Here is an 18,231-nt window from a genome sequence, read left to right as displayed (position 1 = left end):
CACATGCCACCGTGCCTGGCTAATTTTTGTATTTTTAGTAGAGGCAGGGTTTCACCATGTTGGCCAGGCTGGTCTTGAACTCCTGACCTTAAGTGATCCACCTGCCTCGGCCTCCCAAAGTGCTGGGATTACCGGCGTGAGCCACCACACCTGGCCGATAGATTCTTTTTACTTCCTAACCTTATTTATCTCAACCTGGAATATGGAAAATGAAAGAGCTGACAGCAGTGGTATCATTTTCTCTACCCACCCAGGGGAGTCCCAACATGTGAAGATACAGCTCCAAATCCTTACCAGCCCCACACCACTGAGTTCTGTTCTTGGCTCTTAGCCTATGCTGTCATATGGCATTCTACTTCTTAGAAGGATTATATATCAACTGGTATGAGATGTGTTTTGTGGAGCCAGGACAATAACTTTAATATTAGACCACCCCTCTGCCACCCCAACTCCTCAGCTAGGTTATAAACTTCTTAAAGTTGGGAGTGTGGAGCTTCTTGATGCCCACTAAGTATTTTGCTTTACATACTGTAGGTGCTCAATAAAAATAATGTGGGTGACATTAGTGGCTAATCCCAAGAAAAACCCAAACCACAGTGACAGGAATAGGGGCCTCAAATGACCAAAAAATGAGGGACCAGACTAAATGTTGATGAGCAAACTGAACTTTAATTTGCTTACCTGAAAGGCTTGCTCTTCATTATTGGCATAGGCCACAGCTATTTACACAGAATTATTGTACAAGATTTACAGCAAGATACTACACTAGGGAACTGACTAGGGAATAAAGCTCTGAAATCAAAGTATAAGCAGAAATCTGAAGGTATGTGTACAAGGAAGGATAAGGGCCAAATCATGAGTGAGGCTGGTGAGGTAGACATGAGGGAGGAAGAGGAAACATCCAACCACTTGTGGTACAGAGATATGAGGGAAGAGTCCACTGGCACATAGTATTAAAAATTATGTTTGGAGTTTGAAGGAGGAAAAATCTGCCATAAGCCACCTCTGTGAGAAAAAAGAAGGCAGTTAAAACCTTACAGACCAAACCTTATACCTCCCCTACCAAAAAGTAATTCTGCTGATAAATCCCTGGATAGAAGAATGAGAAGGTTAAAAAAAGAAGGAGAGAGAGAGATGCATAGACACAGAACCTTAAATAGACTTAACAGACACAAAGTAAATACATTCAAGAGAGACACAGACAAAGACAGAGGAAAAGAACAGAAGCTCAGGCACATCTAGAAATTAGAGACATCCTATTAACTTCACGAGTCACCTTTCCTTACCTCATCTTCCCCAAAGCTCTTCCTCCACCCCTAAATCTCTGAATTTCTAACTTTAACCAAAGAGTAGAATTCGAATGAGGCTGGTACATGGGGGACGATCTAAGATTCCATCTCACCAATTCAGGTCCCCTCCTTATCCTGTACCAGAAGGTCAGGGCTTGAGTCGTAGCCAGGGATAGATTAGGGTGAGAATAGACAGGATGGAGGACACGAGGCCACAAAGCCCCACAATCCCAGGGCCACAGCGCCAGAGGCCTAGTTTGTCCAGTGGAATGAAGAGATCACAGGCATTTCTGACCACATCTAGCAGAAGTGGGGGATGACCTCTAAGGACTCGAGCCAGGAGCAGGACTTGCAGCCGAAGTTTCAGAGCCAGCTGGGGCAGACCTCCTCCTGGAGTCCCTGGTCCCCCAAGTCCCCCAGTTTCACTTCCTCCGGGGACTCCTCCTCCGGAACCTTTCAGTCGCCGGCTACAAGCTGAAGACTCTTGCTCCATCAGTAGGCGAATCTCATAAGCATCACGGCTCAAATTCATGATGAGGGAAAACAAATAGTACCTGATACACAGAGCAAAAGGGTCAGTAAGGGCATGGATACCTACTTAACATATCCAACATCACATTTTCACATTTTCTTTTCCTGTAGCACAAAGAGATGACACATTAGATCATCAGAAGTAAAGTGAATGCTATTATCCCTATCAGAAATGTCCTCCCTTGAGGACACTATGCTAAGCAAAATAAGCCAGACACAGAAAGACAAATACTGCATAATCTCACTTATAGGTGGAAGCTAAAATAAGGCCGGGCATGGTGGCTCATGCCTGTAATCCCAGCACTTTGGGAGGCCGATGCAGGTGGATTACCTGAGGTCAGGAGTTTGAGACTAGCCTGGTCAACATGGCAAAACCCGGTCCCTAATAAAAATACAAAAATTGGCCAGGTGTGGTGGCCAGTGCCTGTAATCCCAGTTACTCAGGAGGCTGAGGTGTGAGAATTGCTTGAACCCAGGAAGCAGAGGTTACAGTAAGCCAAGATCTCACCACTGCACTTAGGCCTGGGCAACAAAGAAAGATTCTGTATCGAAAAAAAAAGGGCTAACTCATAGAGGCACAGAATAGAATGGGGGTTGCCAGGGGTTGGGGAGTGGAGGAAATGGGAAGATATTGGTCAAAGTGTACAAGTTTCAGTTATGCAAGATGAATAAGTTCTGGAGATCTAATGTACAACATTGTGACCATAGTTAACAATACTGTATTGTATACTTGAAATTTGCCAGGAGGGTAGATCTTAAGTGTTCTTACCATAAAAGAAAAAAGGTAATTATGTGAGGTGATGGATATGTTAATTAGCTTGACTGTGGTGATCACGTCATAACATACATGTACAAACATCGAGCTATAACTCCTTAAATATATATAATTTATATTTGTCAATTATGTCCCAATAAAAATGAAGAAACAAAGTCCTCCCACCATTCTATAACTAGTACATGTTTATGTGCACCTTAAGATCCTGTTTTAAACTTCATGAGCATCATGAAATCTTCCAAGGTCAATCTCAAACTTCATTTTCCACTTGGCAACACACACACACACACACACTCACACACACACACACACTCTCTCTCTCTCTCTCTCTACTTGACCTATAACAAGGCAAACTTGTTTTGAAAGAACAAATTTCAGTTGTTTCAGAGACTCAAACATATTAAAGGTGATCTAAATCCAATCCCTATTTCTTTAAAAAAAAAAAACAAAGGGGGGCCAGAGGTTTAGGTAATTGCCAAATGTGTTAAATTATAAATTTCTTCAGTAAAAAAATCCATGTTTTTTATTTGCGATCCAATCTGACAATGGTGGTCTGTACTCAATAACTTCGTCTACCTTCAAAGTATATCCTGAATCCAACCACATCTCTCTATCACACCCCACCGCCATACTCTAAGCCACTAACATCTCTTCTCTGGACTTTTGCTTTAGTGTTTTAACTGGTCTCACTGTGGCCATTCTTGCCCCACCTCCAACAATCTATTTTCATATAGTAGCTAGCATAAACATAAATCACATCATTACTTCCCTTCTTAAAACGCTCCATGGTTGGCCAGGCGCGGTGGCTCATGCCTATAATTCCAGCACTTTGGGAGGCCGAGGCAGGCGGACCATGAGGTCAGGAGTTTGAGACCAGCCTGACCAACGTGGTGAAACCCTGTCTCTACCAAAAATACAAACATCAGCCGGGCATGGTGGCACGTGCCTGTAATCCCAGCTACTCAGGAGGCTGAGGCAGGAGAATTGCTTGAACCTGGGAGGTGGAGGTTGCAGTGAGCTGAGATTGCACCATTGCACTCCAGCCTGGGCAACAGAGCAAGACTCCATCTCAAAAAAAAAAAAAAAGAAAAACAAATACACAAACAAACAAAAAAACACAGCTCATCATGGTTTTCTTCCTATCACGTTCATAATAAAATATAAATACCTTAGAGAGGCTTACAGGACTCAACATCTGGTCCCTACCCCTCTAACTTTACCTTGTATCATTCTTTCCTTCAATCATTATGCTCTAACCATGTTGGTTTCTTTATACATTTTAATTTCATCATGCTTGTTCTTGCCTTAGGACCTTTGCACTACCTATTCCCTCTACCTGGAATATTCTCCCTCCAAAATCCTCACATAGCTAGTTCTTTCTTGCTTTTCAGGTATGAGCTTAAATATCACCTCTTCGGAGAGGCCTTCCCTTATCCCTAAATCTAAAGCACTGAATTAGTTACTCTCTACTCCATAACCCTGTTTTAATTTCCTGCATAACACATGCCAGTATCTGATATTTTAATTTATTGTTTATTTATGTTTATCTCATCCCATTACAAGGTAAGTTCCAGAGGAGCAGAGGCCTTGTTTGTCTTTAACCACTGTACCCCTGTATGTAGACTGATGCCTACCATACGGTAAGAGCTCAGTAAGTATCTGTTGGATGAAATGAATAAATATAACATATAGACTCCTTTAGGGAGTTGCTTTTCCATACTGCTCCAGCCATGCCTCTGCTCCCATCCCTCATACATCATAAGCCATGTTATAGTTGTAAATCACTGAGAAAGATGAAGGGAAAAGCAAGGTTAATATAACGAAAAAGTACAATCATAGGAAAACAAAAAACAAATACAGATAGTATGTTAGGGAATTTTACTCCCACATCGTATTTCTCTCTACCTTCATTGTCAGCTACCTCCTTTGTCCAAGCCAACGTCATCTCTTGCTCATATTAGGGCATCTCCTCCTCTCTTGTCCCACTGCAATCCATTTTCTTTTCTTTTCTTTTTTTTTTTTTTTTGAGATGGAGTCTTGCTTTTGTCACCTAGGCTGGAGTGCAATAGCACCATCACAGCTCACTGCAACCTCTGCCTCCCGGGTTCAAGCAAGTCTCCTGCATCAGCTTCCCAAGTAGCTGGGATTACAGGTGCCCGCCGCCACATCTGGGTAATTTTTGTAATTTTAGTACAGACGGGGTTTTGCCATGTTGGCCAGGTTGGTCTTGAACTCCTGACCTCGTGATCCCCCAACCTCGGCTTCCCAAAGTGCTGGGATTACAGGTGTGAGCCATTGCGCCTGGCCTGCAATCCATTTTCAACATCTCAGAAAGAGATGTCCTTTAAACACAATTTGAATCATGTCATTTCCCTGCTCAGAATCCTTCAATAATGTTCCATTGTAGGATAAAATAAAACAAGCATTAACTAAAAGGCCCTGTATGAAAGGTCTGGTGTCTGTCTACCTCTCAAATTTGAACTGATGGATTCAATACTGTCAATCACACTGGCTTTCTATTTCTCTAATTTCCTGAAGTCTTAGTTCAAAGCCTTATTTAGAATGTGCTATTTTCTCTGTTTGGAAATGTCTTTTCTGCTACTGTTGGCTTTGTCTAACTCCTCCTACTCAGACATCAGGTCTGAACTAAAATATTGCTTTCTCAAAGAGTTTTTTCCCGATTTTTCAATCTAAATTAGCTCCCCTTGTGATATTCTTTCATAATACCGCATACTTTCCCACAAATATATATGAGAAGTTATTCATTGTAGTATCTAACTCCCCCACTAAACTGGAAGCTTCATGGGAGCAGGCACATAGGCACATTACCTGTTTAGCTCTTTGTTTTATCCCCTGCCCCACAGTAAGCATCTAATAAATATTTTTGGAATGAATGAGTAAGCAGGTAGTGAGGGGGAATAACCTGTGGTATAGAAGCACAATTAAAGTGATATAATATCTTACCTTGCACAATATTAGTCATTCATTATGGAAGATCATCTGTCTTCCATCTCCCCCCATTTGATATTCTCCAATAGTTTAAGATCTAAGTGAAGACTGGAAGCCAAGTGACTGATCAAGACTTGAGTGGAAAGATCCTAAGAGATCTTTCCCTCATATAAGACAAGCTATGCAATATACAGACTACAAAAAAAAAAAAAAAATCTTGAAGGAGAAAAGGATATCAAACCTGAATGAACGCTGGGCCCACTTCTCCTGATCCACACGGGGAGCCAGTCCAGACTTTCCAGCCCACAGGACATTGTCACAGGCAAAGTACAAGGCTCGATTGAGGTGACTAACAGTGATGCAGAATCTCAGGACAACATCTGATAGGTGAACAGCTCTTTTGGCTGACTCAAGGGCATCTGCTGAGTTACCCAGGCGTAGAACTTGTGAAGATTAGAAAGGGAAAGCAAGGATTTGTAAGTAGAGAGGCAGATAGCAAGAAACAGAAACAGAGAAAGCAAGAAGGCAAAAGTTGAGCAATAATAATAACAATTTTTTTGAAGCACAGAAACAGGCTGGACGCGGTGGTTCAAGCCTGTAATTCCAGCACTTTGGGAGGCCGAGGTGGCTGGATCACCTGAGGTCAGGAGTTTGAGACCAGCCTGGCCAACATGGTGAAACCCCATCTCCACTAAAAATACAAAAATTAGCCAGGCATGGTGGTGGGCACCTGTAGTCCCAGCTGCTCAGGAGGCTGAGACAGGAGAATTGCCTGAACCTGGGAGGCAGACGTTGCAGTGAGCCGAGATTGGGCCACTGCACTCCAACCTGGATGAGAGACTCTGTCTCAAAAAAAAAAGATAAAGAGCAGAAACACTTCATTTTTCAATTTCAAATTTAATTTTTGTGCCAGTTTAGTTTTCTCAAACTTGCCCCATTCTCTCCAGTCCTCCTAATTACTTCCATACCCCTGCTCTCTTATCTCAACTTGACGCATGCAGAGGGTAAGTGCAGAGCCAAATGAGAAGGAAGAACAGGCAGAGAGGGTACAGGAAGGAGGGACCAAGGAAGGAGAGCTGGGGATGGAGGAAGGGTTGGGGGATAAAAGGAAAGACAGAGTTACTTACGCTTTCTTCCAAGGCTCAGGTGGCCCTCCAGCTGTCGAATCTGTTTCTGTAACTCAGGACTGGCTCCGTGCCTTTGCAGCGCATGGCCAAGAAGAGAGCAAGCATACTGGGCGGCCCTAGAGGAGAGGGCAGGCAAGGTAAGGTGGAGACCTCCCTTACCTTCCGCTCAAAATTATCCTCCAAAAGGCACAGACTTCCCCCTTTCCCAGTTTGAGACCACTCCCCTTCCTCCTCCATGCCCATATCTCACCATTTCTCCAGGTCAGAGGAAGGAAAAGGCATAAGGAGAAAAAAGAGTCTAGAAAGGGGTAGGGAGCACTACTGAATGCTGAGCAAATAAGAGATTTGACAATGATGAGGCCTGAAGGGGCCAGTGCAGGCCGCAGGGGTCCATCACAAGCACATCAGCGTGAGCATGTATGTGATCGATGAGGGGAGGCAGACAGTTGGAGGGCATTTTATTCCTCAGAATAGGTGAACTAAGAGATTTCAAGGCCCTCTAGCTGAATGGAGACCAAACGCCAGGACGGACGCAGAGGAGTTCCCGAATGACAGCACGGCGGGGGGACATGGAAACTGGGAGTGCCTCCTCAGCTCTGGGGGCAGAGTCCAGGGCTATCCACCGTGGGGTGAATGCTCCTCATTCCATCACCGCTCAGTGAGAACACTGTCGGTCTTATGTGGACACAGCAACCCTGAGTGGCCTCCCCGCTGACCCACTCATGCCTCAGTTTCCCCATCTCTTCCGCGAGCGGAAAGGAATCATCTCCTCAACAGCGGCTCAAATCTGCGCCTCACGGTCCGTTCGGGCCCCCGTAGCCAGAGTTGACCCTTCTTGACCCCCCTATAGCCTGAACTGACTTCGCCTCACTAGAGTCTTCCTCTGCCCATCCCTCCCCCGCCCCACCCCCATTCCTATTCGGGCCGCACCTACATAGCCGCTCCCGGGCTTGGCTCTGAGCACTGAAGCGGACCCAGGCGTCCATGACAGCGGTAGCCCAGGCTCCGCGGCCCCGCTCCCGCCCCACTTCCCGCCCCTAGTCACGCCTCCTGCGCGACCCAACGGTGCCTCGCGAGGGACAAACAATATCAGAAAAGAAAGCGAGTGGAGCTGGCCCTCGAAGCGGAATTTCAGGACGCGAAACGCGTGTCTTTTGCGCCTACATCTGCGTATTATTGTGTGTGTCTCTGTCAGAGGGTCTCCTTATCAGACGATCACCACTCCCCAGCACGCCTCCAGCGGCACATTCTGCTTTAAATATTCAGGACCAAGGGCGGGGCCTGCAGGGGTCGGGGCGGGGCGAGAAAGCGCCGCAGTGAACTCCACGCCTTGGAGGCCGGAATAGGTGTGCGCCCGGCAGAACATCCCAAATACACATGCACTCAGGCTCGGACTGAATCCAGGGCTGTAAGGGCTAAAGAGGTCTAGGGCAGTAGAGACCCGAAGCCCAGGCTGGTCTTTCCAAGGAAAAAGGAGCGTGACTGGTACCAGATCTTCGTTCCCTGCAGAACCTTGACAGTTGGACAAGTGACCTCCTCCAGAACAGACGGAGAGTCTCCAGAAGCAGAGGCTTTAGTGAACGAAATTCGCAATAATCAGCTCCAGATCCTGAAAAGGTGGGCGAAGAATCAGTGGCCAAAGCTAACCGCTTCATACCCACACTGCCTCCTCCTCAGTTTCTCTCCAGGCCACCACGTCTGTAGGCAACGGCACCCCTTGGGGGTCAGCAGTGGGGGAGGAGGCCTGGGCTGGATCAGGAGTGGCGGTGGAGGGCTCAGAGCTGCCCACCTTCTCGACAGCAGCCAAGGTCCGAGTGGGAGTGACCATTGTGCTGTTTGTTTCTTCGGCTGGAGGGAACCTGGCCGTCCTGTGGTCAGTGACACGGCCGCAACCCAGCCAGCTCCGCCCCTCTCCGGTCAGGACACTCTTCGCCCATTTAGCAGCTGCCGACTTACTAGTCACTTTTGTGGTTATGCCCCTAGATGCCACCTGGAATATCACTGTTCAATGGCTGGCCGGGGACATCGCATGTCGGACACTCATGTTCCTGAAACTAATGGCCATGTATTCTGCAGCTTGCCTGCCTGTGGTCATTGGACTGGACCGCCAGGCAGCAGTACTCAACCCGCTTGGATCCCGTTCAGGTGTAAGGAAACTTCTGGGGGCAGCCTGGGGACTTAGTTTCCTGCTTGCCTTGCCCCAGGTGAGTGACCTAGGACTCAGGACTGGGCAGGACAGGGATTTGGGTCCGTAGCATGAGTTAAAGGGCGCGCTTGGGGGCCATTAGCCATTAATTCTCGGAGAGTAAGCCCCTGCCTTTTTTTTTTTTTGCCGGCTCACTGCAACCTCCGCCTCCCGGGTTCAAGCAAGTCTTCTGCCTCAGCCTCCCGAGAAGCTACAGGCGCCCGCTACCACGCCCGGCTAATTTTTGTATTTTTAGTAGAGACGAGGTTTCACCATGTTGGCCAGGTGATCTCCATCTCTTGACCTCGTGATCCGCCCGCCTCAGCCTCCCAAAGTGCTGAGATTACAGGCGTGAGGCACCCTGCCCGGCTACCTCTGCTCTCTTCTGTAAGATTATTTGCATGTTAATTTACATCTGTTAAGAGCCTGCCTTTTATAAGCAGTATCCTCTATTTGTGCCTCCTCCATTAGATCTGTTTTACTACACTTGGCTTCTGCATCTTTGCATCCTCCCAATCTCACCTCCTTCAGATTGGGGCAGGGAAGAAGAACAGAAAAACATACATGGGGTCTATGAAGAGAGTGAGGTCAGTGGTTTGGGTAAAACTTTGTGGTACACTCATTTATCCATTCAAAAAGTAATATGCATCTCCAGGGCCACTCAAATTTTGCTAAGGATAGGGCAGCAAAATTCTGCCTTCAGGAAATGTATTGACTAGCGCAGGAAACAAAGAAATTAGGCACTTACAATATAGTATACTCAAAAGTGTTATGCTAAAGGAGCTAAAGAAGACAATGGGGGTGGGGAGCAGAGAAGGGTGTCTGACACAGCTGTGCAGTCAGGAACAGCTTTCCAGATGTTAACGTTTGATTCTTCACAGATAGGTGTTAGACCAATTAAAATAGGAGAAATGCTAGGGAAGATGGAGGATAGAGGATCTCAATGCTGCTAAAGCTGAGGAGTAGTTAATGGTCAGTAATGAGCTGAGAGGGGAAGAGCCAGCCAGATCACAAATAATAAAATTGTACTTTATCCTGAGTGCAGTGGAGAGACACTAAAGTAAAAAGAGTGACATAACCAAATTTGTGTTTTTTACTGACTTTATTGTCAAATGAGTGTTAAAATTGGAAAGAGGCGAGCATCTCAACCTGAGTACTAGGTTAATCAAATCTCAAAGCAAATCCAATACTGAAAAGGAACTAGAAATCTAGGTGGGGAAAAAAGCTAAATACAAAGCAATTCCTTCAAGGCAAACACCACTATCACTATCATGGGATTGGGGGGCAGCTCTGAGACTGTAGGATTAGAATTATGTCTAGAAGGAGGCCAAGAAGGGTCTAGGATTTGTTTCTGGAATGATAATATATTATACTGATTTAAGATTTGATCCTTACTTACATCCTCAATTATTAGAAATATAACTACTAGAAGTTAGTCTGACTATACTTCTAAGAACAAAGAAAGGCCTGGTGGCTCAAGCCTGTAATCCCAGCATTTTGGAAGGCCAAGGCGGGTGGATCACTTAAGGTCAGGAGTTCAAGACCAACCTGGCCAACAAGATGAAACCCCATCTTTACTAAAAATACAAAAATTAGCCTGGTGTAGTGGTGAGCACCTGTAATCTCAACTATTCAGGAGGCTGAGGCACGAGAATTTCTTGAACCTGGGAGGTGGAGGCTGCAGTGAGCCAAGACTGCACTGCACTCTGGCGTGGGCGACAGAGCCAGACTCTGTCGGCGGGGGATAAAAAGAGAAAAATAATACTTCTAATATGTTGCAAACAAGACCTTTACCAATCCAAGTGTTAAAAAGAAGCCTGTTGCTACAGTGCCATTTACAATTAGGTTTGTTTATATAAAGCAAATTTTACATGTGGACTGGAAATTAGAAGACTTTTTGTTTCAGTTTGCCTGTTTTACTTTGTTTTTTTTCTGAGTCTCGGGCTCTACTGCTAACTAGCTATATGATTTTGGCTAAGGCACTTGAAATCCATGGGCCACAAGATGATGCAATGGGAAATGAATTTCATCCTTTCTTATGGCCTGACAATCTGACAATATTTGCAATCTCTATTTGTTTCAATGGCAAACTGATTGTGACACGCATGATACTTGTACAAAAGGTGAAATTTTTTGGTTCCAAATTAGTATCCTTGTGGGTAAATTCTGCCTTGCCCATATGCTGCAATTGTAGTTAAAATATTAGTGTTAATAAAATAAAAAATTTAATGTCACATTAGTGTGGTAAGGGCTTAGGAGTCCTTAGGGACTATTGGGTTGGTTAGAAATTACTTATTTTTGTAGGCTTTGACTTTTTTTTTTTTTTTTTGGAGAGAGTCTCGCTCTGTCACCCAGGCTGGAGTACAATGGCACAATCTCAGCTCACTGCAAGCTCCGCCTCCTGGGTTCACGCCATTCTCCTGCCTCAGCCTCCTGGAATTCCCCAGTAGCTAGGACGACAGGCGCCTGCCACCACGCCCGGCTAATTTTTTTATCTTTAGTACAGACAGGGTTTCACCGTATTAGCCAGGATGGTCTCGATCTCCTGACCTCGTGATTAACCCCCCTCAGCCTCCCAAAGTGCTGGGATTACAGGCATGAGCCACCGCGCCCAGCCAGCTTTGACTATTTTTTATACTCCTCACGATTCTCACGTACTTCTTAGGCATAGCACAAAAACAAAAACAAATTATAAATATATGAATGCAAGAGATGGGAAGAGGAAAGAACATTTTCCAACTAGCTCAGAGTAGCCTGATCGTAACTCCAAACAGTTCTCAAAATTCTGTCTTATGCTGAAACTATTCATCTTTCCTAAATGTCCCTCATGTCTGCTAAAATCACTGTCCCAAATGCCTTGTATCTAGGAATCTGATACCTACTGAGCTTACCTTTTATCAAATTAATAGTGACAATCTGCATTACTGGAACCCAGGCACTTTAACCTTGTAGCTCTAAACGGAAATAGTTTTTACTGATTCAGTTGGAAAACCCAGCAATTTAACAAAAAGGGGGAAGGGCAGCCCAACAGCATTTGGAAAATGTTACATTTTATTATTTAACATTCTTTACCATTATAGTTACTGCACATAAGACTATTACTACTAAAGGTCACTTCAGAGTCACTGCAAAATGGCCTGGAATTTTGGCAGCACCCACTTTACACAATTTTTTTTTTCCACAAAACCGACATACCAGGAAAATCATTTCAGCTAAAAATATGAGTGAGGTGGTAGAAATATCATCCCTTACAAAGCGCAGTGTTAGAATAGTACTTGAGAAGGTGGGATTAAGTTCCAAGATTTAACAAACTTACTGCTCAGCATCATATTCAAGCCTAAAAGGAAGACAGGATTTTCAAGACATATTTCCAACCTCTTTAACATGGCACCATGGATGAACTGTTTTTCAGCACTGTGCTGCTTCACTTGGAATTAAGGATGAATTGGGAGGAGACAGTATGACATAGGTGGGTAGGCTGGGTGGTGAGGGGAACCAGTTCTAATAGTCCTGAACTCCACTCCAGCTGTTCCTGTTCCATACCGTCCACCGAGCTGGCCCAGTCCCTTTCACTCAGTGTGTCACCAAAGGCAGCTTCAAGGCTCGATGGCAAGCGACCACCTATAACCTCTTCACCTTCTGCTGCCTCTTTCTGCTGCCACTGATTGCCATGGCCATCTGCTATAGCCGCATTGTCCTCAGTGTGTCCAGCCCTCAGACAAGGAAGGGGAGCCATGGTGAGACTCCAATTCCCAGGCCTTAATCCTTAACCCTAGACCTGTTGCCTCTAGCATCATTTATCTACCTACCTAATAGCTATCTACCAGTCACTCAACTGTGGTGAGATCCTAACCATATGTCTAGCACCTGATGCTAATTTTGTTGAATCCTTTCAATTATAAACAGCTGAGTTAGCTGGACAGGGACTAGGGAGGCAATCAGTATTATTTATTCTTATACACCATCAAGTCTTAAAGTAGACTGGGTGGCTTCACATTCCTATCATAATCCCTGGGGGTAAGAGATCATATAGTCCTAGGGTGGGAAGGGGAAAAGGGTTTGCAGCATTCTCCTCCTTGTAGGAGGCAAGCTCTGTGTCACTAGCTATGCTCCTCCATCAGTTCACCCTATACTCAGTTCAGAAGCTTAGACTCTGAATTACAGTATATTTGCTAAATTCCTAGCCCCTGCTGGTGAATTTGCCCTCCGCCGCTCCTTTGACAATCGTCCCCGTGTTTGTCTCCGGGCCCTGAGACTGGCCCTGCTTATCTTGCTGACCTTCATCCTCTGCTGGACACCTTATTACCTACTGGGTCTGTGGTACTGGTTCTCTCCCACCATGCTAACTGAAGTCCCTCCCAGCCTGAGCCACATCCTTTTCCTTTTTGGCCTCCTCAATGCTCCTCTGGATCCTCTCCTCTATGGGGCCTTCACCTTTGGCTGCCGAAGAGGGCACCAAGAACTTAGTATAGACTCTTCTAAAGAAGGGTCTGGGAGAATGCTCCAACAGGAGATTCATGCCCTTAGACAGCAGGAAGTACAAAAAACTGTGACATCAAGAAGTGCAGGAGAAACAAAAGACATTTCTATAACATCTATCTGATCCTAACAGAGTATACAGGAACAAAATAATATAGTATAGAAATTCACATAACCAACCCAGGCAACACAGCAAGACCCCATCTCTACAAAAATATTAAAAATTTAGCCGGGCATGGTGGCATGTGCCTGTAATCCCAACTACTAGGGAGGGTGAGGCAGAAGGATGGCTTGAGCCCAGGAATTTGAAGCTGCAGTGAGCTATGATCACGCAGCTGCACTCCAGCCTGGGGAACACAGCAAGACTCTATCTCAAAAAAAAAAAAGAAATAGAGTTCAGTCCCTAGAATTATCTTCACAATGATCCATACAGCCTTACTATGCTTTAGAACTTTCAATTTTACGATAGGAAAGTAATATTAAATGTAGAAAACAAAAATGGAACATTTATTCGCAACTCAAATAGTATGCATATAGGGTAAGAGATTAAATATAAACACAGCAAGTTCCACCCCAGTCCTATTTGTCCAAGGCTGCATGGTCAAATGGAATCTTGAAGAGAACACCTGGACAACAGAGGACCTGTCAGCGACGTCTCCGGTCTGGACTTCTGCTGCGTCTTCGGCCTCCTCTAGGGAAAAAGAAGCAGGGAGAAGAGTCCATTAGAGGGACATAATACTACGTCCTCATTCTGTTTTGTTCATATTCCCTTCACCCAGTGTTTGCCCTCTTCATTTTACCTCCTCTTGCCTTTTGGTGGACCCCGAACAAAACACCAGTCAACGCTGATGGGCTGTCCCATCAAATCCTGGCCATTGAGTCCCTCCATAGCAGCCTGGGCCTCCTTGTATGTTTCATACTCAACTAGAGTATACCCCTGGGGAAAGTAAAAAGACAGATATGAAAACCCTCCTATTTCCCCAAGCAGCACTGAGTATCTTTTTCCTCAAATCTAAACTCAGAAAAATCTATAAAATTTAAGCAATGAATGTACATCATGTATCTCTGTATATATACAACATGTCTGTCTCTTTGGCGTGTCTGACAAAACATATCCATGTTTTAAATGTCATTTTATTTTAACTTTGCTCTTGGCCAACCACAGCAAACACAGAACTACCAATGCTGTCTAAGGGTTATGAAAGAAAGGAGGCAATAAAGTGTCACTTAGGATACCTTCAGATATCCTGTTCGCCTGTCGAGGTTGAGGTGAATGTTTTTAATTTCCCCATATTCTGCGAATTTGTCGTGTATGTCTTCTTCAGTGGCTTCCTCATGGACTCCAGTGACAAAAAGAATCCAGCCTTCAACAGCTGTTGGGGGACGGGGGGAAGTTGTATTAGTACATGAGAGAAACGCTTCAAGCAGGCTCACAGGAGTAGAGTGAGTGCGGACTCAGATTGTTTAAGCTATCTCTGAACCCATTCCTACTGCTTAACTATTTTATCGCTTTCTAACTACTACCACAGACACGGATACCTCACAGGTTCCATTATTACTCACAGCGTTGTGGTCCGGGTTCATCGCCATCCTGCTCCACGCTGTCATAATCCTCACGCATCCGCGCTCGGGACCCCTCTTCTATAAGGGACACACACGAGATCACCGAAAACTCCCCCTTTCTCCCATTGTTCCTATGAGTTGGGTGGGGACTCCAAAACCCGGGGCTCCTGCCCTACTAGGCCACTCTACCCCATTTTCCCCACACTCACCGGAGCCAAAGCCGCGACCCTTCCGTTTCTTCGCTTTTTCTTTCAGTTTGTGAATGCTCTCTGGAGCCCCAGAAGATAAAAGAGTAAGTAACCATGACAGTCATTTGTAACAATCGTTTCTTTCCCAAGACACTGTCTGCAAGCCGACCCAAACCGCCTCCAGTCTCAGTGCCTTCCCGGTCACGCCCTCCCTTCTCCTAAAGGGGGCGGAATCTCTAATCCTCCCAACACCCGGTTCCCCGATTCCCATCCTCACGACCCGGGAGAAAAGAGTAAATTTTCCTATTATAGCCTTCTCTCGCACCTTTCCCGCTTCCCCCAGCCGCCTCCACTGTCCTCACCGTCCCCATCCTCATCCATGGCGAAATCTTCGCCCCCGGCCTCGTGAAGATCTAGCACGTCCGCCATCTCGCCTTCGATCGAGATCTCGTCTGTGCCGCTCCGACACTAGGTACCTCGGGAAACTGTCGCAGAGGGGAAAGGTCGCCAGTCAAGCTGACCAATCAAAGGCTAACTCTAAATCCCTCCCTCTGCACGGTAAAAATACGCAAATTGGGGCGGGCCTAGTTCGGAAAGACGCCGGAAGTGTTTCTGTGGCCATCTTGAGCAGGTCGCGAGCTAAATGCTGCCATGTTGGGAGGTGCAGACTACAGGAGTCAGTGGATTCCTCTTAACCGCGGCAGCTGCTGAGAGATACTGTACTATTAACAGTGAGGCCCGGCGTAATTTCCTTATTAGAGGGCTTCTTTATGTCTCTTCATCCCAAACTGGGAAATGGGCACTGAAGACACCTTTTTCTATCAAAAAATCCCAGGCCTGTACCCTGTTCCGAGGCAAGGTGATGTATGATAGGAACGTTTTTAAAAAATAGTTTGATCAGCAATACGGGCATAAAGAGCTGCTTCTGGAACGTACTGCAGCACCTAATTTCTCTTCAGGAAACTAACAGACCTGGTTGCAATATGATTGGTGAGACAGATATCAATTTTTTATTTTTAAGATAAAACTCCCTGCCTGTAATCCCAGCTACTCGGGAGGCTGAGGCAGGAGAATCGCTTGAACCCGAGACGGAGGTTGATTAGCTGGGCGTGGTGGAGTGCGCCTGTAATCCCAGCTACTGGGGAGGCTGAGGCTGGAGAATCACTTGAACCCGGGAGACAGAGGTTGCAGCGAGCCGAGATCTTGCCACTGCACTCCAATCTGGGGGACAAGAGCGAGAATCCATCTCAAAAAAAAAAAAAGTGAAAAAGAGTAAAACGAAAAATAAACTTTCAAAGCGATTAGGAGACACTAATTTATTCTCCACGTAGGTAGTGTGATCATTTTAAAAATCAGTTGGTTACATATCTACTAAAAACCCTTTTTGTTGTTTTGAGACGGAGTCTTGCTCTATCACCCAGCCTGAGTGCAGTGGCGGTCTCAGCTCACTGCAACCTCCGCCTCCGGGGTTGAAGCGATTCTCCTGCCTCAGCCTCCTAAGTAGCTGGGACTACAGGCGCCCGCCCCCACACCCGGCTAATTTTTTTTATTTTTAGTAGAGACGGGATTTCACCGTGTTGGCCAGGCTGCTCTTGAACTCCTGACCTCAGGTGATCCACCAGCCTCTGCCTCCCAAAGTGCTGGAATTACAGGCATGAGCCACAGTGCCCGGCCTAAAAACCCTTTTTGTTAGAGGGATCTGGCTATACTACCCAGGCTGGCCTGAAACTCCTGGGCACAAGGGATCCTCTGGCCTCCCAAGCAGCTGGGACTACAGGCGTGTAACCCTGCACCCGGTTCTTTCCTTGGCTTTTTGCTGCACTTAAAATAAAATTTTAAACTCACACAGCCTGCTCTGCCTATGTTTTCAACCTGTTCAACCACCATTCTTCTCCGTCACCCATGAAGCTCTCCTTGCACTTTCGCCCAACGGTGGTGTGCTTTTTCTCATCCCAGGGCTTTTGCAACTTGTTTGTTTTTTTGTTTGTTTTTGTTTTCAAGACGGGAGTCTCTGTCGCTCAGGCTGGAGTGCAGTGATGCGGTCTTGGCTCACTGCAACCTCCCTCTCCTGGGTTCAAGTCTTCTCCTGCCTCAGCCTCCTGAGTAGCTGGGACTACAGGCGTGCGGCATCACACCTAGCTAATTTTTGTATTTTTAGTGGATATGGGGTTTCGCCATGTTGGCCAGCCTGGTTTCTAACTCCTGACTTCCGGTCATCCGCCCTTCTCAGCCTCCCAAAGTGCTTGGATTACAAGCATGAGCCACTGCTCCCCGCAGCTTTCTGTTCCTGGTGCTCTTCCTCTAGCTTTTCACATATTGGGTTCGACCTCATTCTTTTTTTTTTTTTTTTTTTCTTTGAGATGGAGTCTCGCTCTATCACCCAGGCTGGAGTGCAGTGGCGCGATCTCGGCCCACTGCAACCTCCACTTCTGGGTTCAAGTGATTCTCCTGCCTCAGCCTCCCAAGTAGCTGGGACTTCAGGCACGTGCCACAACTCCCAGCTTTTTAAAATTTTTTTAGTAGAGACGGGGTTTCACCATATTGGCCAGGCTGATCTTGAACTCGTTACCTTGTGATCCACCCACCTCGGCCTCCCAAAGTGCTGGGATTACAGGTGTGAGTCACTGTGCCGGCCGAGTTCGACCTCATTCTTAAGGTCTCAATAGTACTGTCACCCAAAGGGGTCTTCTGTACCCTCCTATCTTTCACTGTGTATTTCCTTTGCAGAACTTAAATCAGAATCTTCTTTCTTTCTTTTATTTATTTATTTATTTATTTTGAGACAGGGTCTCACTCTGTCAACCAGGCTGAGTGCAGTGGTGCAATTATGGCTCACAGCGGCCAATCTCCCAGGCACAAGTGATTCTCCTGCCTCAGCCTCCTGAGCATCTGGGACTACAGGCACACGCCACTACAGGTGGCTAAATTTTTAAAAATCTTTTGTAGAGACAGAGTCTTGCCATGTTGCTTAGGCCAGTCAGAATCTTTAATTACCTTGTTTACTTTCTTTTTTTTTTTTTTTTTTTTTTTTTTGGAGACGGAGTCTCGCTCTGTCACCCAGGCTGGAGTGCAGTGGCTTGATCTTAGCTCACTGCAAGCTCCGCCTCCCAGGTTCACGCCATTCTCCTGCCTCAGCCTCCCGAGT

General features: G+C 45.9%; 2 protein-coding genes and 1 pseudogene across 4 annotated transcripts; 1 reads left to right on the top strand and 2 right to left on the bottom strand.

Annotated features, from left to right (window-relative positions):
- Positions 1 to 649: 649 nt before the first annotated feature.
- PEX11B (peroxisomal biogenesis factor 11 beta) lies at positions 650 to 7,723 on the bottom strand. 2 transcript variants are annotated; one of them, XM_073008083.1, is made up of 4 exons: positions 7,602 to 7,723; positions 6,672 to 6,787; positions 5,786 to 5,987; positions 650 to 1,843 (listed from the first exon to the last, which is right to left on the bottom strand). In XM_073008083.1, the coding sequence occupies exons 1-4, from the start codon at positions 7,655 to 7,657 to the stop codon at positions 1,438 to 1,440; spliced, it is 780 nt and encodes a 259-aa protein (XP_072864184.1). In that variant the 5' UTR covers positions 7,658 to 7,723; the 3' UTR covers positions 650 to 1,437. The 2 variants fall into 2 exon arrangements, with proteins under 2 accessions (XP_072864184.1, XP_007975479.1); XM_007977288.3 differs by having other exon boundaries at positions 7,606 to 7,692.
- LOC140709285 (gonadotropin-releasing hormone II receptor-like) lies at positions 7,656 to 13,725 on the top strand (annotated as a pseudogene).
- A 96-nt stretch (positions 13,726 to 13,821) lies between these two features.
- On the bottom strand, positions 13,822 to 15,577 carry RBM8A (RNA binding motif protein 8A). Of its 2 annotated transcripts, none has more exons than XM_007977282.3 (6): positions 15,449 to 15,577; positions 15,108 to 15,167; positions 14,899 to 14,976; positions 14,572 to 14,708; positions 14,136 to 14,272; positions 13,822 to 14,026 (listed from the first exon to the last, which is right to left on the bottom strand). In XM_007977282.3, the coding sequence occupies exons 1-6, from the start codon at positions 15,513 to 15,515 to the stop codon at positions 13,981 to 13,983; spliced, it is 525 nt and encodes a 174-aa protein (XP_007975473.1). In that variant the 5' UTR covers positions 15,516 to 15,577; the 3' UTR covers positions 13,822 to 13,980. The 2 variants fall into 2 exon arrangements, with proteins under 2 accessions (XP_007975473.1, XP_007975474.1); XM_007977283.3 differs by having other exon boundaries at positions 14,899 to 14,973.
- Between the last annotated feature and the right edge of the window lie 2,654 nt (positions 15,578 to 18,231).

Source organism: Chlorocebus sabaeus, chromosome 20 (genome assembly GCF_047675955.1).
Source record: "Chlorocebus sabaeus isolate Y175 chromosome 20, mChlSab1.0.hap1, whole genome shotgun sequence".
Classification (NCBI taxonomy): domain Eukaryota; kingdom Metazoa; phylum Chordata; class Mammalia; order Primates; family Cercopithecidae; genus Chlorocebus; species Chlorocebus sabaeus.
This window is presented reverse-complemented; position numbering and strand designations above follow the sequence as displayed.